At 46.0% G+C, this 27,858-nt stretch overlaps 1 protein-coding gene across 1 annotated transcript; it reads left to right on the top strand.

The window, feature by feature from the left end:
• The first annotated feature begins 1,380 nt into the window (after positions 1-1,380).
• MYADM (myeloid associated differentiation marker) lies at positions 1,381-27,858 on the top strand. Its single transcript, XM_075605357.1, has 2 exons — positions 1,381-1,538; positions 24,773-27,858. The coding sequence occupies exon 2, from the start codon at positions 24,784-24,786 to the stop codon at positions 25,690-25,692; it is 909 nt and encodes a 302-aa protein (XP_075461472.1). The 5' UTR covers positions 1,381-1,538; positions 24,773-24,783; the 3' UTR covers positions 25,693-27,858.

Here is a 27,858-nt window from a genome sequence, read left to right as displayed (position 1 = left end):
GTGTGTCTCTCAGGAGCCTAAGCCTCCGCTCGGTGAGCCTGGGGTACATACATATAACAATCTCGTGGTGCAACGCCTCCACCTGGGAGGGATCCCAAAGGAGTGGGAGGAGGCCCTCAAAGGAAACAATCACGGTAACCACACAGTTGTAAAACAGGACAGGCTTTACTGCATATATGCGCATAACTTATATTCTACTATACATAACATTCAACGTTGCATTTTGGGTAAGGTATAACATACACCCCGCTCCCACCACCATGTATCCCCACACCGTGTCCAATCGCACTATACAAGGCCCTTGGCCACTCTCCACGTAAGTGTCCCCATGTGATACCCCCACCCTTTAGGCGTGCTTCTTGCGTTGCTGTACAGTGTTGGTGCACTTGAAGAATGATACCTGCCCGGGGCTCCCACCCCGGGTTCCGCAGACTACGACAGGGATTCCGCCCGATCCGACGTCGTCCCTATCTAGAGCCCTCTCATTGGTGGCGTTCTCGCGCGCTTGTACTGCACATGCGCGAGCTAACCAGGACCTCCCGTCGCATCGGCAGTCTGCGCATGCGCGAGGAACTGTCATGGCGGTGCCCTGCACCGGAAACCGCCGGGAGCGCCTCGCAACCCGACCGCGGCCCTAGCAACCGGCCGCACGCGTCCCCGGCAACCGGCCGCATCTGAGGAGCGCGCTGAGCGCGCACATGCCCCCACACCTCCCCGTGAACGGTCGCATCTAATCCCGACCGCCGCACAGTGAGTACCCGAGAGGGGGGGGTCCGCAAGCAGAAGGGGGACCTGGCTACATGCGCATTTGTAGACCGGCAATGCGCCGTTCTACGCATGTGCAACATCGACAAAAACCCCATGCTGTGCATGCCCGACCCCGGACCGGCCCTTTCTGCACATGCGTAGACATGGCGGCCCCCTTCGCCGAAAAGCGGGGCGCCGAGAAGCGGGGCCTTGCTGTACTTGAAAACAAAAGGTAACTCTCAATGTATTACTTCCTGGTGAAAAATAATGCATACATTTCTTTGACAAATATGTGCAATTGTGCTGAACCTTTCAAAAGCATTCAGATATATTGATGAGTTATTTATTTAACTATGTCAGACTCCACCATTAACTATAAAAATGCTGCATAATGTAGTGCATCTTAAAAACATTTAAAAGAACAATACATCCAATATTCCACAAGGTGGGAAGTGTGGTAACAGTTCCTGGTGTTACCTCGCATATTGCTACACTACTATACTGTATTGAACAATAGGCGCTCCTGCCCTGAGTAACTGTATTAGTGCCCTGAGTAACTGTATTAGTGCCCTGAGTAACTGTATTAGTGCCCTGAAGGGAACAGACTATTGCTTCCCCTTGGAAGGCGGTGCACGCCCACAGCATGTAGTACAGCATGTAGCCGACACATCATTCCTCCCCAAGCCCTGGCTGTGTTTATGTGTCTGGGAGCCGCACCCACCCTCAGGCTCTGCTCATTCACTTCTCTGCTGGCGCTGTGAACACGTTCTCCTTGCTCAGGGTCTCACGAGGTATGTATTGCAAAAACCTACAGACCGCAAACTTCCCCCTATCCCGCTGATAACCCGAAGGAAATGTTTGTTCTTTCTGTTGTGGTATAATTTGAGTTTGCATGCAAACATTAATAAAGGCTCAGCTTATTGTAAGCAGGGGAACCCTTTACCAAAGCAACTAACCCAGTTAGATCTGTCCAGTTATACAGTTGAATGAGCCTTTGTTTTGAGACTGAATAGCCCTTCCGAATAAAACACACGTATAGCCTGAAAATCTCCCTTCTGTGAGTATGTGTAAATATGCCGTTCTTTTGGTACTGGTCACATTTGAATACTAGGTGTGGTTTATAACAGATGTTGCCAGTTGTGGCTTGTCTTGTGTGATGCTTTTTCTTATTCTGTCAGGCCTTGCAGAATAAGGCAGGGTAATTAATGGTAACATCCCCATAGCTACAGATTTAGAACTAATATGCATGTTGCAGCTGCAGCTTTATTTCAGTGTTTATTAGCAGACTGTTGTGTATTGGTCATCTGCATTTTCTTGGCAAACAAAGTCATCAATCTGTGCAATCCTGCCACTGTATATTAGAATAAATGTTATCATTAGTAAGGCTAACATGTCATTGAGGAATACATTGAGGCGATTCCTGCTACGAGAAGCAGTCTAACTTCTGGTAGATCCGAGTGGTCATTATTACTTTATGGATTGCTTTTACAGTAAAGGAATGTATTAGAGAACGTAGGACTCGTCAAACATGCAGGCCTGTTGTGAATTGAATTATTTGATGTGTGATGGCATCCAGTTGTTAAGTAACGCATTTTGCCATTCTATAATTACCTTTTTTTTGTACAGATATTTTTTTAACATCTTTTCTCTTTTTGTTCTTCTTGCATCTATTGTGGTCCATTGTTGTTATCACCCCATGTTTAAAGCTTCTGTCACACTTTGTGTCAAAGGGACCAAGATTTAATTTTTTAAATATATATTTAAGGCATAAATGAATCTAATAAACATACTGTATTACTGCCCTACGTTCACTTTCAGCCAAAGTGGGACTGCAACTTTATGAAGATTCTGCAACAAATAAGGACCACTACCTTTTTAAACTTCTTTGTAAGAGTAATTTGAATTGAATTTTTTTTTGTAGAGCTTGATGGTACAATCCCTCCAAAAACGTTGAGAGATATAGATTGGCAAAGTTTTCTTTCAATATCCAGGACTGCTTCAAAGCCTTGCCCAGAGCTGTAACATACTTTATTTTTGTCACAGGCGGATATAGCATTATATCTGAAAATTCGATTCTTCTTTTTTTTATCATGCAACTAAAAAGGAAAGGTTAATTGTTCCTACTTACTACTGTATTTACTAAGTCTTTAAAATCTGTTTGCCTCCCTACAATCTGTAGTATAAGTGAGAACTTTTGCAAAGTTGTCACCATTTACAAATTTGAATAAGTAATGTACCTTATTTTCTAGGAATCTGTGTGGTGTAGGACATTTTGACTTCCGCCATTTGACTGCGACCAAATCGCCACCGGTGCTGCGGTCCCAGTGCGTTCTATGCCTCGGCGTGCGCTGTGCGCACAAGCACCACCCCCCAATCTATCAGGGCCCAGTACATGCGTCGGCGCGCATTTAGCAGCCGCACTGTACTGCAAGTGTTCTCTCACACAAATTTTTTGTATGTGGAACTTGCGACGGAGGCGTGGCCACGTCCCCGCCAGCGGTTCAGCCAATGAGGGCGAACCAGCCGTGTCAGGTCATGACCACGCCCCGCAAAAACCCCACCACGCCCCCTTCCATCGCAAACTCAATCTCTCACAGGACTGCGATCTGCGGTGAAGCGCTGTGCAGACGCCCACCCCCCGCCGGGCGTGCGTGCTACAGAACGCACTGGGACCGCAGCCTAACTACTTCCCCTCATCACCTTGTCGCCTTCCTTAAATGTCCTCGCATTTCCCCAGCAGCGGGTCACCTCGCCCGGCCGCCTCTCCCACTACTTTTGTGAGCGTACATTTTTATATTTCCAGTCGGAAATGTGACCTGCTGGTGCGCTCACAAATGCAGTCGGAGCGGCGGCCGCGTCAGGCGCCCTGCGGCTGGGGAGATAAGAAGACGTAAAGATGGCGGAAGGCGCTCTGCGGTGAGTAGTCCTGGCGGTGGAGCGCCGGTGGTGCTTTGGGTGCAGCCCAACGTGCCATTCCGTCTGTGTGTCTCTGTGTGTGTGTGTGTTGTGTATTGATGTGGGACGTGTTTAAGGAATGAGCTCTGCCTGCTACCCACTCACTCCCTTTTTAATGTGATTGTTTTTGCAAAGCCCCCCAAAAAAGGCACGGTTTCCACATTTGAGTGAAAAAGTTCACACATCTCTTCTCCTCATGCATTCGAAATTCACCAGAAAAACCACTGCCCCTTAACGTGCTTAGATTTCACTTCCTGCAAAGAATGGCACCAGGCCAACGTTTGCATCATTTTGGCCAACGTTAGACTTACGCAAAAACTGGCAAATAAAATCAGTAAAGATGTACAGAATTAGTTTTGCAAAAACAATGTTGTAACTTTTTTTTTTTAAACCAAACATGGATACATTCACACACACTTTTATTTAGTCTCTAGCAATATACTAAAAAAATTAAAAAAGTGTATTTGCGATTGCATGTCTTTGCATTGCGAAACGTCGGATTGGGTGACTTATCTTTTTTATTCAGATGCCCAATACAGTTTTTCATGATTACTGAACCGAGTGCAGTCTTTCTTTACCGGACGAGAGAATGGTAATGTTGTTTTTCTATTATTTGAGACTAGCACCTGTCTATATGAACCAGTACATTGAGTGCAAGCTGTGATGTTGGTTTTTATATATATATATATATATATATATATATATATATATATATATATATATATATATATATATATATATAAAAAAAGAAGCTGTGTTGAATCATGGGGCAGCACCTTAATTTCCTGTACTTTCAGAGTTGCAGTTAATTGTGTGCATTGGGAAGAGTCTGTCAAGTACCGTAGCATAGTCCAAGGTTTAGAAAAGTATTCTAAAAGTTTACTCCTGCTAAAGGCAACCTATTTACTTGTTAAGCTAACAAACAATTGAATGCAGCCTTTTGTTCAAGTACACAAAACAAACTAGATTATGGTTCTTGCCATAGAAATAAATATTATTTGATGCACACATTTTAACACCTTCTGTGCCAGCAGTCATTGTAAATTATTAATTGGCTCCTTTTGCGGTCAAGAGTGTTTGAGTATGTAGACCAGGGGAGCGCAATCTTTTTCCCCTGTCCCCCTCTCCTCGCACCCCCCTGCTTACCTTGACTCTGACGCCCTGGCATCATCACGTCACGTTACCATGGCAACGCGACGTCGCATGGCCCCGTGACGTAATTTGACGCCACGTTGCCATGTCGACATTTACAGAGGCCTTGCAGCTCCCCGGCATTAATTTAAATGCCTTCGGAAAGCGCACGGGGCCTCTGTAAACCCCGCACCCCCAGCAGCGAATCTCGCACACCCCACTTTGCGCACCGCTGATCTAGACCAAGTAGATATTTTTTCCCACTAACAGAAGAAGTATTGTTTAGCGATAAACTCAAGAAGACTTTGTCAAAAATCTATTTTTATTCTTTCTTTTTATGAAAAAGAATTAGAAAATCACTACTGATTTATAGTGGACTGTCAACTGCCTCCTATATTTTCCACTGAAGAATGCATTCTCCAAGCCTTAATTAAACATCGACAGGCAAAACGTTTGTATGCTACTGTACATGTTGGCAAATGTCTCAAGTGACTTTACAAATCTTGTATATATTTAGTTCATGTCGTCACATAATTAGTCTAGTGTTTGGAAGACTTAATGAGGCGTGATTTGGAATTGAAAGTAAACTTCAACCGAGGCTCTATAGGAATCCCGGGTTCTGCTGGGGAAGTGTCCTCAATTAGTGCATTCTCTGTTTATTTTGGGTCATGAGTCATATAGGGAAGAATTTCACATGGAATGTTGGAGTTTTTTTGGGAACAAGGAAGTGATTATATAGCACTAGGTCATGGAACCAAATATGTATACTCTGTTGCTGTACTTCCCATTTCTGTTTAATTCCCAGACTAGTGGGGGAACAACCATATGTGAAGACAGTTTGGCTGGACCAGGGTCCACAACCTTTAGGGGCCCACCCTCCCTGCACCGGAACACTGTTCAGGCACTTATTTTAGCAGCCGGTATAGTGACAACAAGTTCACCAAAGAGGCCAGATCAGAGACCTTTGGGAGCAGATGTACCACACATTTATTGTAATGTCATTTTAGATACATTCAATTTTTTTTAAAGTATAATATTTCAACATTTTGCAAGCTATCTACACGTGTATACATATCTACGTCGTATGCAGATCTATATCTATACATACGTGTATACCCCATTGAGGGGCGGTGCTTATACAAACACATGCGCTGTAGCAGTCACTGGGACCGCAGCCTAAGGAAGAGAGGGGGCAAAAGAGAAATACATGTGGGGGAATAGAGGAGGGGGCGTGTGAAAGTGGGTGGGGCAGTCGAAACTAGTCCAGGGCCAGAGGAAATCTGTTGGTGGCACTACTTGGGGGATTCCATTGTAAGAGGGGAACACAAGGCAGCTGAAATAGGAAAAAGATCAACATAGGCAGTAGAAACTGAAGATTAGTAACACAAGCCTTGAGGCTATGTGTACAAATGCTCATAGTTTGGGAAATCCCAGAACGAATTGCAATATTGACGAGGGATGACTTGTATATTGAGGGCATTACCGAGTCATGGTACAATGAAAATCACAACTATACCAGGTTACAGTACACTATATTCAGAAAGGAGAGTAGGAGGAGTTGGTACAAGGTACTGTAGAAAAGACCTGAGACACTTTTGGTAACCCTTGAAAGTGGTGAGGCTAAAGATTTCCAGGACAAGATGAAGCATTGGATAGGGTGTTAAAATGAGGTCTTTAATAAGTTGGCAATTAAAGGAAAGGTAATCAGTATGGGAGAGTGTCATGTCTCTGTTGTAGGTTCAACCACAAGTAGAGAAATAGATTCTCAGCAAAGGGCAACTCGTGATTTCATATAAAGGCAGAGGCTGAGCCATAGCACACAGAAATTAAGATTTTAGGAGGGCTAACTATTCAGTGCAGTGGCAAAAACGAAAATATGTAATACTAAAAGCAAAAAAGTTTGGGTTCAGGCAGGTTTGTACAAGGAAAAGAAAGTGTGTGTATATATTTTTTAAATTTCTTTATTCACAGGTATCACAATAATACAGAGAAGATAAAATGCAGCGTATGCATATATTTAACAAGAAGTTATCAGTAATTCCAACAAGTAAACTGGTCATAAGCGTACATTACAAATAGAGACCATAAGTTGTGAAACACTGCCCCCCCCCCCTTTATTTATTTATTTTTTCATTTGAAATGTATTAGTAAGGAGAAGTGACCCTTGGACTTAGCTGTGAGTAGGTAATTGGCCACTTTTGTCGAGAGGGATGCTTTAGAATGGGCAGGATGAGTGCATGTTTCAAACAAGATGGGAATGTGCTGACAGGTACAGAGGTTTGTGTGGGGTTTAGTGCGCAAGAGAGGAGGAGATGTGAGGGAATAGTAGGATCAAGGTGGCAGGTTGTAGGGTGAGATGAGAGGACCAGGTTAAAAAAAAAAAAGGTCTTTGCAGTATCAGTTCGTGCTCGATACATTTCCTGCAGGGAGACACGGCTATCAAGCACAAGTGAAAAGATAAGCAAGTTCGGACTATCAAGCAAAATATTCGCATCTGACATGTCGATATTTTGAAATCTCAATCATATATAATGAATACAAAAAAGCATTGTGCAACCCTTTTCCAACATAGTCTAGTAATTTAATAACATTATTTGAGTCGGAGTGGAGTAGCATGTCATATCTTCCCATCCATTCACATTTTAAGGTTTGGTTCACAGCACAAATGTATATCCCGTGGATGTATAATATAAAGTGCTACGATACTTGTGCTGAAATGTGCACGCGAAATGCTCTCGGATTCAATTCTGAATCTGTTGCTTATAATTTGGACTATCAGAATGTAGTGATTGACAATAGAGGGCGGAACGGAGAAAACTAATCTAGCCAGGCACTGTGTGCATTACTGCAGCGTTTCCCAGATGGTGGGTCGCTACCCGGCACCGGGCCACGAAAGCAAAACGCCGGGTCGCCTAAAAAAAAAAACTCAAGAAAACCTAGGTGTTTCGTTCTTGGGTTTTCGTTTTTTCACGAAACTCTAAAATACGAGTAAATAACGTTGAATCGGGACTATTGAATAAATAATTCAATTAATCGAGACGAACGACGCGCTCCGTCCACGCCTCGCCGTTTAAGAGTCTCGTTGTTCGCGGCAAAGTAGCCCAACCAATGGCGAGGCTGCGCGGCGGCGGGAGAGACACGCGACTTGCGATCTGGTTGCCAGTTGAAGCTCCGCAGTAGTACATTCAGTCAGTTTCATTGGGAAACATTCTGAGGTGCGGTGATGTGGGAGACTAGGATTCGGGTATCGCAAGAACACGCAACACCCGGAAGTCACGCAGTCGCGTTGTGGTGTCAGTGTCACCACGCGGGACCGACAATCACTATCCCAAGAACCGAGTCTAGACACTTGTACAACTGGTTACGCAAACGGAGGTGTGATCTTTTCATTTACTGGACTCACTTACTGCTTGCATTTTTGTAAGAGTAAATGCTTTTTTTATTATAATATATGAAAACTGTATGGACATTCATATCTGTTTTATTTTACCTATAGGCGATAAAAATTTTAGTGGGTCACGAAAGAGAAGTATAACAATAAGTTTGGGAAACGCTGCATTACTGTATTGCCAAGACATGTTTCCCCCCAACCCAGTGAATGTGTTACTGTTTTGTTCATTTAGTCTTTAGTGTCCATAGGGGGCTTCCTCAATGACTCTAATCAGTATCCTGTTTGAGGAGAATTGCTGTATTTAATTTAGTACAGGCATACCCCGCTTTAAGGACACTCACTTTAAGTACACTCGCGAGTAAGTACATTTTGCTCAATAGGCAAACAGCAGCTCACGCATGCGCCTGCCAGCACATCCTGAACAGCAATACTGGCTCCCTACCTGTACCGAAGCTGTGCACAAGCGGGGAAGCTATAGAGCCTGTTACACATGCGTTATTTACATCAGTTATGCACGTATATGACAATTGCAGTACAGTACGTGCATCAAAAGTTGGAAAAAGGGAGTGCTTCACTTTAAGTACATTTTCACTTTACATACATGCTCCGGTCCCATTGCGTACATTAATGCGGGGTATACCTGTATTGGTGTCCATCTTAAAGGGTTGCTTACATTACCCTGGTCGCATTGGTCTTTTAAAAAGTATTTGTACTGTGCATAATATCAGGAGAGTCTGACTATGTAAAGGGTCAAAGTTGTTTACATCCCATTTTCGTTTGTACAATAATTTATGCTATAGTACAGTCTAATTATTTTTGATGCAAGTAAAAATTTCTCTGGGAAATAAGTGTTCTTCTGGAAAAGTAGTATTACTGTATTCCCCCTCCCCCCACTACATAAACACCAACATATTCTGCAGTGCAGTACCATGGGTAGAATAAAACCTAAAGTACAGACCACTTAAAACATATTGAAACAATAGGGAATTAGGTCCCTTTGCTGGCCCCTCTGTCAACAAAGAGGCCAAAGTCCTGCTTAAAGAAGGACTCCTGGTGCCACTTTTTTAAATTTATTTTTAACTGTGTTTGAAGCAGGGGGTCTCTGGAGCTGAACTGCGTTAATTTCAGCTCTGGGCACCCCCTGCTTCCCGAGATACTTACCTCGGAAAGGGGTGCTGGTAGCAGCTCTGGCTGTGCTAGTTGGTGCCAACGTAAGGGCGGCTTAAATTTCCCTCGAGCCAATAGGAAGCTTTGATATCATCCCTTGCGGCTTCCTAATGTCCCGCATCACGTGAGCCAATTAAACTGAGCACAGATGCTGGCAGCCCCTTCCGAGGTAAGTGTCTTTGGAGGCAGGGAGTCCCCAAAGCTGAAATGAACCGCATGGTTTTTCTGGTTTGAACACTCTACCGAAGAGTAGAGATCGATGTCAGCGCTGCTCCTGTAGATATCAGACTCGCCAGGTTAACCTGGTGAGTCTGATATCTACAGGAGCCGCGCTGACATCGATCTTCTACTCTTCTGTTTATACTCTGATCGGGGTCGCGCAGGATGTGCGTCCCTCACCCCTGGAGGGGAACGCACAGCCGGGAGCAACAGAGGGGACGGACTATCATGAGTGAGTAGTACTCCATCCGTGGGCTGTTATATCTGCAGCCGCTTGCCCTACATTGGAAACGGGTCTGCATGCAGCTCTTACCCCGCTTCTCCACGAGGCTACTTTTCCTGCTCCACTTAGGCTGCGGTCCCAGTCATGTCTGTGACACGCGCGCCCGGCGGGGGGCGGCGGCGCGTGCACAGCGCTAACTGCGGTCTGAGGGGAGAGAGGGAGCTTGCGACGTGAGGGGGCGTGGTCGGGGATTTGCGGGGCGTGCCCATTGCGTCACGCGGCTGGTTTGCCCTCATCGGGTGAACCGCCGGTGGGGGCGTGGCCACGCCTCCGTCGCAAGTTTTAAACTCGATTTCATCGAGTTTAAAAAATCTTGCAGTACGGCGCGGCTGCACCTTCAGCGTGAATGTGCGTACTGGGCCCTTCCCCATTGAGGGGCGGTGCTTACACGCACAGCGCACGCCGCGCCGTGCGCTGTGGCAGTGACTGCAGCCTTACTTCCTTATTTAGGCTGTACAGCCACGGGGGGTTTTCCTGGAGTGAACAGACGGTCTCTCTCGGTACTTGAACACTACCAACAGAAAAGGTGTTCTAAAAATGTTTTTATGTATATTATAACTGCTGTAAACTGAATTGTTCACCCCAAAGCTAGTAACCATTTACTATCCAGTAAGATTATGGAGAACACAGATTTTGATGTTTTTTTTTGGTTTGGAAGGATGTGCCCCACCCATCTCTCTATTTACACATCCCCCTCCCCCCAACCATTTCTCCAATCCACTTTTATTACTAGTTACCTCATACAGCAGTTTGTAGTTTGAACAGGAAACATCTGTGACTCATATTCCTATCCTCCCAAACCATACATGAAATGTTTTTTTGTTTAACTTTGCAAGAAGCTTATTAGAAAAAAACAATATATATATAACATTTTTTTTCCCTAGCCTTCCAACATACATTACTTCACTGCTCGATTTTTCTCATGATTTTAACAAGGCGCTATGTTTAGACACCATTTCATACTGCTTTTATCATTCTGCTCTAATAGAACAAGATTATTTATACACAAGACTGTTTGAGAATCATCTATTCCTATAAACTCACTCATCAAGACACTTGGGGGGATGTTCTAACGAAGAGGCTGCTCTCCCCCCCTCCCCCAAACGTTTATTGTTGGTATTTTTTATATTTAATTAGCTATTTAAGCAGATTTTTGCTTTGCCTGTGTTCCATACTCTCTTTTTGTAACTTTTGCATTTCCTATCAACTCATACGCTGAGTTTCCATAAGCGTGAATGTGAGGAATCGCACTGATCCGCCCTTATTCAATCACGCCCTGAAAATTGTAGTTGGGTTTGTGGCGAGACAGTTCCACTGAAAATGAATGTTTGTAGGAAGTACTATGAAGCACAATTGACGCAGTTTTGTTTTCCACTCTTTTTATAATTTGTGAAATCCAACTGTGGTGACGGGACTCCATGGCGTATATATAAATTCACAGAGAGAGGCATAGACTACATATGGCAGAGGGAGTGGCTCAGTGAGTAAAGACACGGACTGGCACGGAGCTTGAAGCAGGGAAACCTGGTTCAATTCCTGGTGTCGGCTCTTTGTGACGTTGGGCAAGTCACTTTATCTCCCTGTGCCTCAGGCACCAAAAACATAGATTGTAAGCTCCACGTGTCGGGGACTGTGCCTGAAAATGTCTCTGTAAAGTGCTATGTAAAACTAGCAGCGCTATACAAGAACATACTGTACTAAAAAAAAAAAAAGTGCGACTATAAACTTGAAGCACGGGTGGAAAATCTGCTGACACTGAGTATGAGGAGAGAGTCTGTGGGAGGGAGCAGGGGGGCTCCCTTGGTGCTGCAGAGTTCATTTAGACAAATCGATGCTTCCCTCCCCCCCCCCGCTCACACCACGTGACTTGGGATTCTCTTGCATCCCCTGGTGGCTGACGCGTCACAGCGTGTAGTGAGGACACCATCAGATGGTGAGTAGCGTGCGTGCTGCCGGACGCAGCGGGACCAAAGCTTTAGGTGTTGTGCTCCTTCTTTTTAAAAATAAAATGTACAGTTAAAAAAACAATCAATGAACAGAGAATAAATTAGAGGTGAAAGCGGACACCCTTCTGTACGGTATGGTGAAAAATAAACATGAAGGCGGATCTGCCTCAATAAACTGTTTGGCCACCATTTACTAACGAACATGTATGTCCCTGTCCTTTGCTTGTGTGTATGTATGTGTATGTGTAACGGATTTTCTGGCCTGGCCTGACCCACCCAATCTCACATTGGCCCCTGTGGTCTAACCAGTCCCCATTACATGGTCGTGTCTGGTGGTGCACCTGTTGGCAACAGGACTCCTGAGTCTCCCGCATTATGGTGTTTGGGGATTGTCAACCCAGACAGGCAGCTGAGGTAGTGTGTGCGAGTCCTACCTATATCCAGTGCAGCGCCTCCACCTCATCAGGATCCCTGCGTCCGCATGGGGATGATTCTGATGAGGAACTCCTTCTTTGTGCCATCCTCTGTAGAGTAACTCCAGACTCACACATGAGAATGTCTTTGATCAAGGTGTCTTTATTGTGGCTTACGGTGCGGGCCAACTGCCCCTTACAGTGGTTTGTCTAGCCACACATCTTGCTGTGTTATCCTTTCAAAGGTACGCCCTCCCAATAGAGTGGGATCCCCTCTCCCCTCAGGGAGATCACCCCTGTGCCAGGACCCTGGACACAGTATGGCTTGGTTAGCTAGATGTTACTTAACATAACATAGGGCCACTAGTTAAAGCACTAGTGTGCCACCGATTCCCAAGTCTCAACGCAGACTTGCTCCTTACTCCAACACACTAACTTTTAGCAGTGCTGTGCCTTATATCCCTCAGGGGGTGGGCACATCTCTGATGTCACTAATGGTGGACTCAGAGTATGTAGCCACTCCCATCCACACATAGGGCACCTCACCAGGGTGTGAGGGCAAACATCCATGATTACTGTTGGCATCCCTGTAACTTACCAGGTTTACTGCCAGCAGGAGAGGAAACTGCAGTCCATTTTACAGCATGGCTACATATGTGTAACGGGTATTCCCCCACCCCCAATCGCATATAGAGTGCATGTGAGGGGGAACCTATATGTTACCAGGTGTGGTGCGTATACCTGCAGGTTCACAGGAGGCCTGAGCTTCCACTGATGGGCACCTGGGGTGCTTCTCTGGAACGTTCTCTCGTCGGTCAGCGCCTCCACCTATGTAGGATTCTAGGAGTGTAGAATGTACCCCACACAGGAACCCACCCAGAAACCACATACACCAGGGTTATGGCTAAAAGGTTTACTGAACGAGCAACACAACACAGAGTATCATACTATAACAGTGCAACATCATCAGCATACACAACCATATATCTGCCACCCTCTGCCACTAGCTGGCAGCTATAACCTTGCCCCTACTGCGCTATACCCTTACACCCCCTTCCCAACCCCCGTGTCCAGATAGTCCAAGCCCACCCAAGTGTGTGAACAGGCCTGTCACGTGAGTAGCAAGGTAAAGTTGGTGCACGTGTGGAAGGGTGTAAATACCTGCTCAGGTGCTCCGGCACCTTGGTGTCTTCCGGCGCCGCTTGGTCCAGCGCTGATCTGTACCTCCGCGCGGGATGGGGTCCCGCCGGACTTCCCACCGTAAGGACAGTCTCTGGATCAACAACACAGCTTACAGGAACATGCAGCAAACCCTTTCACTGGGTCCCTGCACTAAGGAACTGCACAGGGTCTCTCCCTGCTTCAAGGAACTGCACAGGGTCTCTCCCTGCTCTAAGGAACTGCACAGGGTCTCTCCCTGCTCTCAAGGAACTGCACAGCTGAAGGGGCACAGGGTCCTTACCTAAGGGCCTGTCCCTATGAACACCCACCCTCACTAGTGGGGAGTCAGGGCCTCAACTCTAGCCTGGGGGATTTCTGGCCTAGGGCAAAAGCTCGCAGCTCTCTGCCCCCCTTCCTTCCCCCACTGTCTCCTTAGCCTAACTGACTCATGTTCTTCACAGTCTGCTTCCTGACTGCACACAGCAATGTATCCTTCTCCAGCAGGAGAAGTTGCAAGCTCTATTGGCTGTCTGGCTGACTGTGACCAAGGTGAAAGGGCAGTCCCCAGAGGCTGCTGGGAATTGTAGTCCTTTATGGCCCCCTTTAACATTGGGGCCGCGTGCGCGCACTATAATGGCTGCCGCTACTCTCCATGGAGCCTGTGCAAACCTGTAATGGCCGCCGCATCGCCCTAACTGCGCATGCACGACTTCTAGGGGTCCCTGCACTATGGAGCGCCTCTTGTGCCAGTTCTCCCACAATGAAATGGCCACCGCGTCACGTCTGCGCATGCGCGAGCCTCTGCGCCCACGCGGACATAACAAAGATGGCGGTGCCCTGCCTCCGACGCCACCGGGAGACGCGCTCGCCCCCACAACTGCCTTCTCACTGGTGAAGGTAAGGGGAAGAGGAATGGGGAACCGGGGAGCCAAAGGGACCTGGCTACATACATATGTATGTATGTATGTATGTATATGTATGTAGTCAATGGAAATATTACTTTATGCTCATTTGCATGTCTTAGGTCTGCAACCCCTCCTTTCACCATTATCACACAGCACTTCCACTTCAGCAAGGCATTCTGGGAAATTACATGCAAATGAGCACACAGTGCCCCCTTTTTTCTCAAGCTCACATTACATGAACAACCCTTAAGCCAATGCCTGCTGCTTTAAACACAGCTTTTAAACATAGCCTGGGATGAGATGCAAAACCAGTAAACCCACTTACAGACAGACTGTTTCGACCTTGTCATTCTCTTCAGTGTGAGGTTGGTTGGACTGGCTCTGCTTGTTTAAGATTAAGGCTGAGGCCCCAGTACCTCCGCTGCACGCGCGCCCGCGAGACTGGCGGCGCGTGTAGCCGATTCCCCGGTCTGCAGACCAAAAGACCGGGGGGGGGGGCGTGGCGAGGGAGTGACGGGGTGTGGCCATGACATCACCCGGCAGGTTCGCCCTCATTGGCTGAACCGCCAGGAGGCATGGCTTAGCGCTCCGTAGCGAGTCCTGCTCTCAATTCTATTGAGACCAGGAGCAACTCACGCCAAAGCGCTGCGGCCCCCCCTCGCAGCGGGTCAAGCGCCATTGAGGGGAGGGCTGTGGCGGACGCTGCAGTAGCCAGCGGGGACCAGCCCTTAGAATAGGTCTTCACCACAAGTTATTAAGGTTATGGTGGGTAAAAAAATTGACAAAAACCCTCCACAGAAAAGCATGTAGCAAATGAAAATATTACTGTATGCTCATTTGCATGTCTTAGACACGTCTGCAACCACGCCTTTCACCATTATCACCCAGCACACAGCACTTCCACTGCAGCAAGAAATTATGGGAAATGACATGCAGTGGAAGCATGTAACATGCAACATGGACATGTAAATGAGCACACAGTGCCACCTTTTGCTTCAAACCCATTTTGACATGGACCTCTCTATAAGCTTGTGCTTGCTGCATTGCACAGCTTTTCAGCCTGGCTTAAAGAAGTGCATAGCCAGTAAACCACAGACAGCTGTTTCAACCTTTTGGGTCTCATCAGTGTGAGGCGGGTTATACTGGCTTTGCAATTTGAAGCTTGGATAGGTATCCACCACACATTAGTCAAGTTATGGTGGGTAAAAAAAGTGACATAAGCCCTCCACCGTAATATATATATATATATATATATATATATACATATATATACCCCGCATTAACGTACGCAATGGGACCGGAGCATGTATGTAAAGTGAAGCACTACCTTTTCCCCACTTATCGATGCATGTACTGTACTGCAATCGTTCTATACGTGCATAACTGATGTAAATAACGCATTTGCAACAGGCTCTATAGTCTCCCCGCTTGCACACAGCTTCAGAACAGGTAGGGAGCCGGTATTGCTGTTCAGGACGTGCTGACAGGCGCATGTGTGAGCTGCCGTTTGCCTATTGGGCGATATGTCCTTACTCGCGAGTGTACTTAAAGTGCGTGTCCTTAAAGCGGGGTATGCCTGTATATATATATATATATATATATATATATATATTATTCATACACACACATACACACACACTTTATTTTTTCATTGCATGGAGGGGACAATAGACCAACATTTTATTAATGCTCTTCTGTGCATACCAGAGGTACCAAAATACAGCTGAAAGTAATAGGAATATTTTCTTTGAAATCTTGTTAAATATTTTTTATTGCCCTCGAATTGTTAAAATCTTGCACTGATGAATTGCTGATGCATCAGCCACAGATACTAGGATGGGTTTAGGATTCAGTCTAAACTGGGAGGTTGATGCAATGTAGGCAATCCTTAACTGGTGACCTTTTAAGAAAAGGGATAAGAGAGGAATGCTGTTACCATATAAGGAGGCTCCATGCTGAGACTTTGCTCTGTTTCTATACACAAACACCACTGGCCTAAAGCTATATAAACTATTGGAGCTGTTTACATGTTACTAATCTAGTTCCTTCACAATGGGGAAGTTGTCAGGGAAGACTTACTCTTGTTTAACTTATTCATTGCCTGAGGGAGTGCAGTGCAGGTTTAGGTAACTGCAAAGAAGCTACCCATTACTTTCTATGTTTTATTACCAATTGCTTGCTATTTAATCAAATCTCTTGACTTCATTCAACAGTCTTAAACCACTTATGCAGGTTTTTTTCTTAGTTTATATCCAAATCCTCTTATATTATCTTTACTGAATTATGACCACGAAGGGGGAGATTGCCTAAGGTCTGTTGCAGGTTAACGCTACTAATTCAGTGTGGTTGGGCGTGCTGACCTGCAACAGATCTTAGCCTAGGTCCCCGCTGCAGTCGGCGCCGCGCGGGCGACTCCCACCAGCCCTTTACCTTCTACCTGGCTGTCCAGAGTGCCTCCTCGCTCCCTGGCTCACTGCATCCTGTGAGGTGTCAGCCAGCAGGGGCAACCACAGGATTGTGATCCCGAGCAGGGACGCGTCACATGGTGCGCCAGGGAGCCAATCAGAGTGGAGGGTTGCTCCTGCCCCTGCAATCAAAGCGTTGAAAGCAACTACAGTAGACTGAACACTCCAACCTTTCCCAACACTCAGTAAATGCGTCAGCTTTCTGTCACTGATGTTGACATCTCTGCACACTGCTTTCACTGGTTATTACTAGCAAATAAACACTTTACTATCTTGTCAAAGGTTTCTGGCATGTGAGAATCGTCTGGCAGAGAGGAATTTTTCAACAATCCAGCATTTATGCGTTCCTCCACTCGTTCCTCTGAACGCCTCTGGAGGAAATCTCATACTCTCACAGACTTCCTTCACTACAAATTTATGTTATCCTGTTTCAACTCTGCCCTCTCGCAAGCTAAACAAGCCTACTTTTCTTCACTAATCAACATGCACAAGTCTAACCCACGCCCTCTGTCTTTGATACTCTACTCAAACCACCCTCAGCTGCCTCTCCTTCCTCCATCTCCGCTCAGGACTTTGCTGACTATTTTAAGGAAAAGGTGGAATCCATACGTCAGAACATCCCCTCTTCCCATCCTACACCTCTTCCTAACTCTCATCCTGCCTTCCTTGACTCTTTTTCCACTGTCTCAGAGGAGGATGTGCCGCTGTTGATCGCCTCTTCTCCCTCTACCACGTGCTCTCTTGACCCCATTCCCTCCCATCTCCTAAAACCTCTTTGTCCTACTATAATCCCTACGCTCACACACATTTTTAACTCCTCCCTCTGCTCTGGAACCTTTCCATCCTCCTTCAAACATGCAACAGTTATACCATTACTCCAAAACAGCAGGCTTGACCCTACCTGTCTTTCTAACTATCGACCTGTCTCCCTCCTGCCTTTTGCCTCTAAACCCCTTGAACGTCTTGTATTCTCTCACTTGCTCCATTTTCTCAACACCTATTCTCTCCTAGACCCTCTGCAATCTGGCTTCCGCACTGCTCACTCCATGGAAACAGCCCTCACTAAAATAACTGACGACCTCCATGCTGCCAAAGACAGAGGTCATTACACTCTGCTCATATTACTCGACCTCTCTGCAGCATTTGACACCGTGGACCATCCTCTTCTCCTTCACATTCTCCATACTCTTGGTATTCGGAACATCGTACTTTCAATGTCTCTTCTGCTAACACCTCCTCCTCCTCTATTGATCTCTCTGTGGGGTACTCCAGGGCTCTGTCCTGGGACCTCTTCCCTTTTCTCTGTCCTTGATAAAGAACGTGGTGACGTTCAAAACGCGTTGGATGGGTCTCATGACACAATAAAGTACCTTTTTCAATACAATGTGCAACATGACTTTGGCTTGACAAGAATTGTGCTTACATGGCTATATCATAAGATTGCCGGCAGTGTCCACCTACATATAAAGGGGCAGATGCAAGGTGTGCCGAAGATCAGATGGGGCTTTCACTGACCAATGTGCTGGAATTCCTACAAACGGGTGACAAGAAGCCTCTGCGATATATGCAGGTGTCCGATTCACACTGCTGGTAACGGGGGAGGCAGGGGGAGCAGAGCGGTCTGGAAACGCAGTGAGCCCTATGTCTCCCAGCGATGGCCCCGCCCCCTCCATCATGGCCGTGCCCACCCGTCCTGTCTTGGCCACGTGTCCCCCCCGCGCCGAAAATGGTACCTGCAGATTGCGGTGAAGCGAGCCGTCGCGTGCAGGGGGGCCTTCTTGAATATCCCCCATAGTTCTGTAGATCCAATGTGTTGTGATGCTTACATCATTCACTCTGTTATTCCTTGCATCCAAATCTTTGTAGCATCCTTCCCCAGAAAAAGCCACGAAGATGACCCCTTTTTATAAATATATTTGGCATTTATGTTATAAGTGTAAACCCCACTCTAAAGGATTTGCTTGTATAGTTATTCTGTACTGGGCCCCACCCTGTGTTGCCATGGGAACATGATTTCATAAGAGTACATAAGGGGAGGTGAAAGTTTGAGAAGGTTAGGTTCCAGGAGGACAAGAGTATAGGAGACTCGGGGATAGTAGATAAGTAATAGCACAAACCAGCCCTCCCCCCCCACCTGTTTATTATGTTGTAGATAGGGACAGTACCCTTTAAGTTAGGATCCCCAAAAGAAGGAATGGAGTCCTGAATAATTAAGGAAAAAGAATAAGGCATGCCACAGAGGGCCTCAGGAAAGAGAGCTTGTGAGTGCCGGCAGATAAGCTCTATCTGCGAATCTGCACTAATATTCCTCATCAGTCTGTATGGAAGTGACCGTTTCTAATAAGGCTAAAGGTATTTGGGTCACGTAAGAAAGACCCACAGGATATCGGAGGGGCCTAGAGTAATCCGATTAATACCGATGATGATCCCGAATCAACCAGGGGAGCCGGGTCCCACCAATACTTAGAGCAACTAAGTCATTGTACCTCCATTTGAGTGTTAAGAATTGGCACAGATTGAAGAACCATATTCATGTATATCTATTACTAGCTGATATACCCGGCGTTGCCCGGGCGTGGAAGGGCAGGGGGCATGGAGTGGAAGGGGGGGGGGGCAAAGGGCAGGGAGGGGGGGACTCAATCCCCCCCCACACACACAATCCCCCCCCCCACACACACACACACACACACAATCCCCCCCCCCCCACACACACACACAATCCACCCCCACACACAATCACACAATCCCCACACTCAATCCCCCCACACACACACACAATCCCCCCACACACACAATCCCCCCCCACACACACACACACTCAATCCCCCCACACACACACTCAATCACTCCCCCCCCCCCACCACCACCACCACCAACACACACACACACACACACACTTAATCAGTCCACAATTTCACCTGGGGGGGGCGACATGCTCCGATCCCCCAACCCCCCATGCTGCTGAAAACGGGAAGCAGACAGGAAGAGAAGGAGGGCTTGTCTGTGTGCAGAGAGAAGCGCCGCCCCCTCTGCAAGCACAGACATAGAAGCAGCAGCACGGAGCTTCTGGCCCCGCCCCCTCTGCAAGCACAGACATAGAAGCAGCAGCACGGAGCTTCTGGCCCCGCCCCCTCTGCAAGACACAGACATAGAAGCAGCAGCACGGAGCTTCTGGCCCCGCTCCCTCTGCAAGCACAGACATAGAAGCAGCAGCACGGAGCTTCTGGCCCCGCCTCCTCTGCAAGCACAGACATAGAAGCAGCAGCACGGAGCGCCCGTGCACAGCTCTGGCCGCCCCCAGGTTTCCCTGCAAGCTGCTCGCGCCCCCCCTACATAATCGTGCACCCCCCCAAGGGGGCGCGCCCCACAGTTTGCGCACTGGCTAAATAACCCCCCCCCCCTACCGTGTGTGTGTGTGTGTGTGTGTGTTTTGGCCTCAGGCCAATGAGAGGTGTGCGGGGGCGGGCGGCCCAAGGGACCAATGAGATTTCCCCTAGGGACACCGGACATCCAGACAGGCATACAGTGCTTTCACTAATATAGTATAAGATAAAATACAGTACAATATTGTCAATATGTAAATGAGCGCGGTCCCTGTGCTATTTGGCACAAATAAAGGACAGTTGTACTACAACATTTCCTGGCGCCCATTTTTATACATCCTTGCTACCGCATCGCCCAGCCATCTGAATCCAGCACCCTAAGTCAAGGTACCCCATGCGGAGTATATATATCTATATCAATATACAGCTTAACCCCGTTATAGCGCGGTCCTCGGGGACCACCCGCGACCACCGCGTTATAAACGGGGTCGCAGAAAAAAATGGCCGCCGATTTAAAAAAAAATTTTTTTTTATTTTTTTTGTGGTGGTACTGTGTCCACCGGAGGGGGAAAGCTGAGAACTCTCCCAGCATTCCCAGACCCGGTGGGGCAGCGGCAACAGCACACAGCACTTACCCGGCATCTGGCAGCTCTTCTCCCTGTCTCTGCTTCCTGCTTCTGCTTCCGTCTTGCGAGAGCAAGCTCCCTTAAAGAAACAGTGTGTCTCTGTGTGTTTGTGTGTGTGTGTATATTTGACTGTGTGTGCAGTGTGCTGTGTGCGTGTGCAGTGTGCTGTGAGTGTGTGCAGTGTGCTGTGAGTGTGTGCAGTGTGCTGTGAGTGTGTCAGTGTGCTGTGCAGTGTGGTATGTGTGCAGTGTGCTGTGAGTGTGTGCAGTGTGCTGTGAGTGTGTGCAGTGTGCTGTGAGTGTGTGCAGTGTGGTGTGTGTCTGTGCTGTGAGTGTGTGCAGTGTGCTGTGAGTGTGTGCAGTGTGTCAGTGTGCTGTGCAGTGTGTCAGTGTGCTGTGCAGTGTGATATGTGTGCAGTGTGCTGTGAGTGTGTGCAGTGTGCTGTGAGTGTGTGCAGTGTGCTGTGAGTGTGTGCAGTGTGCTCTGAGTGTGTGCAGTGTGCTCTGAGTGTGTGCAGTGTGCTATGAGTGTATGCAATGTACTGTGCAGTGTGGTGTGTGTGTGTGTGTGTGTGTGTGTGTGTATGCTGTGAGTGTGTGTGCAGTGTGCTGTGAGTGTGTGTGTATGCAGTGTGCTGTGTGTGTGCAGTGTGCAGTGTGCTGTGAGTGTGTGCAGTGTGCTGTGAGTGTATGCAGTGTGCAGTGCGTGTGTGCAGTGTGTGCAAAAAAAAAATTATTTAAAAAATAAAATAAAATTCGGGGTCCACGCTCAAACCGCGTTATAAGTGGATTGTGCTATAACGGGGTTGAGCTGTATCTATCACACCGATGTAACGTCTCTAGAAGCCGGGCATAGAGGGTTACCTTACAAATATGAGCAGATATATTTGAAATGAGAGAATGTAAAAAGTAATTTATAGAAGCACAGAAGGGCTGCATGACAAAGTGTATGCTCGATTTGTGCTAAGCGGTCATTGCAAGCCTGAATACCTGTAACATGTTGCATACAGCAAGGTGTTGCAGAAATTGGGTCAATACAAAGACTCTACTCTTTCCCCCCCTCCCCCCCATCCCCCTTCCACGAGTGTGATGTCTACCTAATTTGGTGTTCCAGGGTTGCAGCAACAGAAGTTTCGCTGCACATTTGAATATGTGCACTTTTAGTAATAGAAGGTACACAGCTTCAGACGATCAGAGGTAGATTAAAGTAGGAGTGGCTTAAGCAGCGGTGCGCAAACTGGGGGGCGCGAGACTCTCTGTGGGGGAAAGGGGAGGGCGCGTTTTACAGAGGCCCCGGGGTGACCGTCGGCAGGGGGCGCAGGGAAAAAAGTTTGCGCACCCCTTGCTTAAAGAACAGGGGGGGGAAATAATTTGGGATACAGTATATATGTTTTCCTGCTTCAAAAAAAAATATTTGAATTTTATTTTGTGCATCTTTTAAACCGGATTTACTCATTTGGTAATGTTTCTGTACTAAATCTTCATGGATGTCACAATTATTCTTCATACCAGGTATTAGTTTTCTGCATTTCCTCAGCAGAACCCTTAAAGGAATTTGCACTAATCCAGTTTGATGGTTTCATGCTGTTGCATTTATGCTTTTTGTGAGGTGTTGAGGAAAAAGAGCAGCCTGTGCTTTTAGTGATGGAGCCGACAGAAAAGCAGTGTGAGGGGATGAATGATTACTTTATTGTACATACGTTTATTTGTGCGGTGGCCGGTATACTAAGCGTTAAAGCACCATTTCCTCTTGCCAGTTTTTGTTTGTGTTTTTTGTTGTTCGTTTTAATTAATACAGCAGCACCTTTATGATTCTATGTAATGTGTCTACACTGCCGCTCTTTTCTCCCGAGACCGATTGGTGAATATCCTGCTCCTCGGAGAACGCAATTGCTGCCTATTTCAAAAGAGGAAGTTGTGTGGGTTCCTAAATGGTTATTACGGCAACGGAAGGACGCTTAATACATGACGTTTAGCAAAGACAGCATAACTTTGTTTTGTTTTTAATCAATGCTATAAGTATTTAATACTATACAGCTTTTTAAATGATTTTGCTGCTTTTAAGGGAATGGACTTTGTGTGATCGTGTTGAAATATTGGGAATGTTTTGATTTGGGAATATTTTGCAAGTATGGTTTACTTCTTTTAGTCAACTGGAACTTGGCAACATGCAGAATATTTCCCCTTTTCTTATGTGGAACGCCTACATTTTTTCCATTAACATTCACTAGTGATTTGTGTCAGCAGCATAAACTGGTCCAGGGTTTGGATGTAAAGCTCAAACTCACTTTGTGCCCTAAAAAAGATTTCAAGAGCTTCTTACTCGGTCTAGGTGGGGGTGGGAGGTAGGACAAACCATGTGTTGGTCCTATAAATATCAAAGTTGACTATATAATCCAGGGGTGGGCAGCTCCAGTCAAGTGCCACCAATAGGTCAGGTTTTTAGGATGTCCCTGCTTCAGCACAGGTGTGTGAGGTCATTGATTGATTGAGCCACCTGTGCTGAAGCAGGGATATCCTGAAAACCTGATCTGCTGTTGCCCTTGAGAACTGGAGTTTCCCACCCCATGCGCGTAATACAGTACCATGTAAAACATAATTGAGCGGCCCCAAAATAGATCACGTCAGTTGTAAGCATGCTTCAAATCATTCATATTATTTTTCAGTGGGAAAGAAAGGCTTGATTTAAAATAAATAAATAAAAGCCTTTTTTCTGTGTAATTACTATTAAGTGAATGAATAAAGAGTTCTGGTACAGATGGCCTTTGCTTTCATTATGATTTCATACTTTATTGGGACATTAACCGATAGATTTGGTATTTGGTTAAATAGTGAAACCTCTTGAAAATAATTGTGATTTTCTAAATGGGCTTTAAACCTCCACCCTGATAAGCGAACTGTGGTATTGCTGCTGCATTTTTACATTTGTAAAATACAAAAAATACGAAGGCCAAAATGTAATAAGCTCCGTTAAACCGGGAGAGAATAACTGGACTTTTCTTAAAACAGGAACAGACGTTCTGCTCAGTGAGCGAACGCCTTATTTACCAAGTTGGTTATATGCAAAAATAACCGCTGTAATTGAACACTCTCGCATAGGCTTAATGTCACGTAATTGTTGAGCTAACTTCAAACACTGACATTATTGGAACATTTGCAATACTGCTATCCTGACCCTTAAATAGGGCTTGGCAAAAGCCAGATAATGAGTCCCATGGATAGGACAGTCGGAGAGAGTGAGTCAGACTCACCGAGTGCTATTTTCTTGAGTACCCGGTTAGTTATCTACATCCAAATAGGCACCTATGGGGGAAAAGATACTTGTGAGCACACCTGGGAAATCTATTCAATTAAATTGTGTTTGTGTGTGTATAGCACCATACCCCTGTGTCCGTACGCTCTCTTCGTGAGTACGGACACTTATTCTGCTCTAGAGACCGCCGTAGTAGTGACGCATTGATTCCCCTCGCCCAATAGGCGAATGGCAGCTCACGCATGCGCCTGTCAGCACGTCCTGAACAACAATACCGGCTCCCTAGATGTACCGAAGCATCGATAAGTGGGAAAAAGGTAGTGCTTCAGTTTTAGCTTTACATACATGCTCTGGACCCAGTGGGGGGGGGGGGGGGGGTGGTGTGGTGTGTGTGTGTGTGTGTATTTACACCAATATAATGGAATAGATTTCCCAGGTATGCTCACAAGTATCTTTACCCCATAGGGGACTCTATTTGGATGTAGATAAGTAAGCGGGTATTCAAGTAAATAGCACTCAGTGAGTCTGGCTCACTCTCTCTGACTCTCCTATCTAGCAGAAGCCCTATTTCAGGGTCTAGATGGGAGTAATGCCAAGACTCCCGTCTCTCTGTCTCCCCTTTATTGTCTCGCCCCCTCCCCCCTCCCACGCTCGCTGACCTGTGTAAAGAATGGAACTCAAAGTTGAGGGGAGAACTATGATAATCTGGTCTTTAAAATACTTTTGCAATGGATTGTTTTGCTTTTTATTGCTTGTTTACTTATTATTCCCTATTTATCTTTACAAAGGTACATCAGCCATGCCCGTCCAACGTAGAACAGTAGTGACGAACACCCAAACCTTGAAGTCTCCTGTTGGCATTGTTCGACTTCTGGCAGCTCTCTTTGCCTGTGTGACCTTCAGCTTGGTGGTGCACAAAGGAGGCTGGTATGGCGGAGCAGGGGATTTGTGCATGTTCTCCTGGTGTTTCTGCTTTGTAGTTACTCTGGTTATCATCTTTGTGGAGTTTGTCGGAGTGCAAAACCGCATGCCAGTGTCCTGGAAAAACTTCCCAATCACCTTTGCTATGTATGCAGTTCTCATGTGCCTCTCAGCCTCTATTATTTACCCGCTGTACTTTCTGGATGACAGAAGCGGCGAGCGGCGGACTTACCAAATCGTGGCTACCACTTTCTCCTGCCTCACCACCCTAGCTTACATCATTGAAGTGTCGCTGACCCGAGCCAAGCCTGGAGAAGTTACTGGGTACATGGCTACCACCCCAGGTCTTTTGAAGGTTGTGGAAACCTACGTTGCCTGCATCATATTTGTTTTCATCAGTGACAAATATCTATATGAAAGATATGAGGGCCTCAAGTGGTGTTTGGCCGTTTATTGTATTTGTTTTATCCTTTCGGTTGTGGTAATCATTCTGTGTGTAGGGGAGTGCACAGGCTGGATGCCCTGTGCTTTCAACAAGTTCCTCAGTGGTTATGCCCTATTAGCTGTGCTGCTTTATGCCACTGCCATGATCATCTGGCCGATCTACAACTTTGATAGCAAGTATAGTAATACACAGGGACGTCCATCAGACTGCACCAGGTCATCATGGGGTACGCTGTGTACATACGATAAGAAGGTAGCCATTGCTGTTCTGACAGGTGTCAACCTTATTGCTTACATCATGGATCTTGTATATTCAACAAGGCTTATCTTCATCACTGTTTAAATTGTGACTCCATAGAGAGTGTATGGGGGTTATTTTACGGTCAACTTTCTCCTTTATATTATTTGTGCGAAATCTGATATGCCGTCAATGTTCACAATACATAAATTAGAGCAGGGGTGCGCAAAGTTCCCGCCCTGCGCCCCCCCTGCCTGGCAGCCCCCGTGCTTGCGCCCCCCTCTCCTAGGACCCGGCATCAAATGATGCCGCGGATCCTTTGATGTCACGTCACCCTGCAGCGTATTTTGACGTGCGTCTCTGAGGAGCCGTCAGAGAGCAGGTAAGGGAGTTACAGGGGCCTCACGCCTCCCCCGGCATTTAATTTAAATGCCGTGGGGAAGAGCGCGGGGCCTCAGTAACTGCCGCGCCCCCCAGTTCATGCACCCCTGGATTAGAGCACAAGGAAACATTAGCAATAGTTGCAATTGAATCCCAGAGTACCTTTCTGAAATTCACAAAATGATTGCTCTCTAGCAATTGCATTCCCTTGTAACATTGTCTCCCAATTCTGTATATGGGTTTCCCATATGCATGGTCCTAAACTCTTCTTTTACCACAAAGGAAATACAAACCAAAAAAAAGCATATTACCAAATGGGCTCTCATGCTGCATCGCATGGATCGTTTTTCAAAATGCAATTGTAATAATACATTCTATATAAACAAGGGTCCCTTATCAGAGTCCTCTGGGGATAATAATGTTACCAACACAGTTCCAGATTTAGAAGAGAATAGATTTGTTTACAACGTAGGTGAGATTCCAGTGAATGAAAGTTACTGCATCATTATCTGTATTTTAACTACTTATATTAAAAAGGAGCCTATGTTTTTCTATAATTTTCTTCTAATGACCTTTCATATAAATCTGATGTCTGTGTGACCCGCCATAATTATATTCTTAATATATTTTTCGATAAGCAGAAATCTGTATGAATGTCTCTTGTGGAGAAAGTAACGAATTTTTGGACCAGAAAGTCTTGGCTTACATATTCTACCATTAGAAATGGCAATTGTTATACTAAATGTATAATGATTCCTATTAAGCGTTGCAATTCTTTAATAAACTTGTTATATGATCCATTTGTATGTGATGTGAGACTGGGGCCTTTATATTGCTTGTAGTGAAATTATTCTGAATGTGTATCCTTTATCTCCAGAAATAAAATAAAATCTATAATCATAAAGATAGTTTGTTATAAACCATTTTGAAGCGCAGCATATTAAATCGTAGCCGTTTAATCACCAGATAATGTCACATTTCAGTCTGTCGTCCCTGTAGGTGCTTTTATTTTCTAATGTTTCTCTTTTATTTGTGTTAAGATTCCTACCAAAGAGCAGTTGGCAATATAGAAGACAAACCAAAACAACTGTATATATAAAAAATGATCCGTGTGAGTTTGTTAATGATCAGTGTTAATGTTTCAGATGCCTGTTAAGTTTTCTGTGTCTAATTATTGTATGTTGTAGTTGTAATGGTGGAGGAGTTGTCTACATGATTTCGCTCTTTTATAGTAGGCATCCACCCAATTAATCATGTTCAGCGTTTCCGAATCGACCTCTGGAGCCTACTTTGGTTCGGGAGGCAAGAGCTGTTTAGAAATATGTCCCCAACAACCTGTTTTCTGTTTCCCATTCTTCATGGTTTGATCTATTCAGCCAAAGTTACAATACAGTGCAGAACATACATCAATGCACAATGCTCATTCTGCGCTGAACATCAACTGAAACGTACAGTAACGGGTGAAGAACAGTTGGACCTGTTACTAATATCTATCCTGAGCGTTCTATCCTGGATCATCTCAGAGCAGGAATAGCCAACTCCAGTCCTCAAGGGCCACTAACAGGTCAGCTTTTCAGGATATCCCTGCTTCAGCACAGGTGGCTGAATCAGTGGCTCAGTCCTAATGATTGAGCCACCTGTGCTGAATCAGGGCTATCCTGAAAGCTGGACCTGTTGGTGGACCTTGAGGACTGGCGTTGGCCCACCGCTGTTGGAGATTGAGTTGATTTCCCTCAGTAGTCATTGGAACAAATTATCCAAAATATATGAGGATCTTTCTCCCGGTCCTGAGGGACGGTGCATTGCAATGTTATGTTCCAGCAACAAGAAAGATGATCCAGGGCTCCACGGGTTTCTTTAGGAAGAATTTATTCAAGATACACAACGTTT

The sequence above is a fragment of the Ascaphus truei genome, chromosome 6 (assembly GCF_040206685.1).
Source record: "Ascaphus truei isolate aAscTru1 chromosome 6, aAscTru1.hap1, whole genome shotgun sequence".
In the NCBI taxonomy this organism is placed as follows: Eukaryota; Metazoa; Chordata; class Amphibia; order Anura; family Ascaphidae; genus Ascaphus; species Ascaphus truei.
Note: the sequence above shows the minus strand (reverse complement) of the source record. Positions and strands in the feature narration are given on the sequence as shown.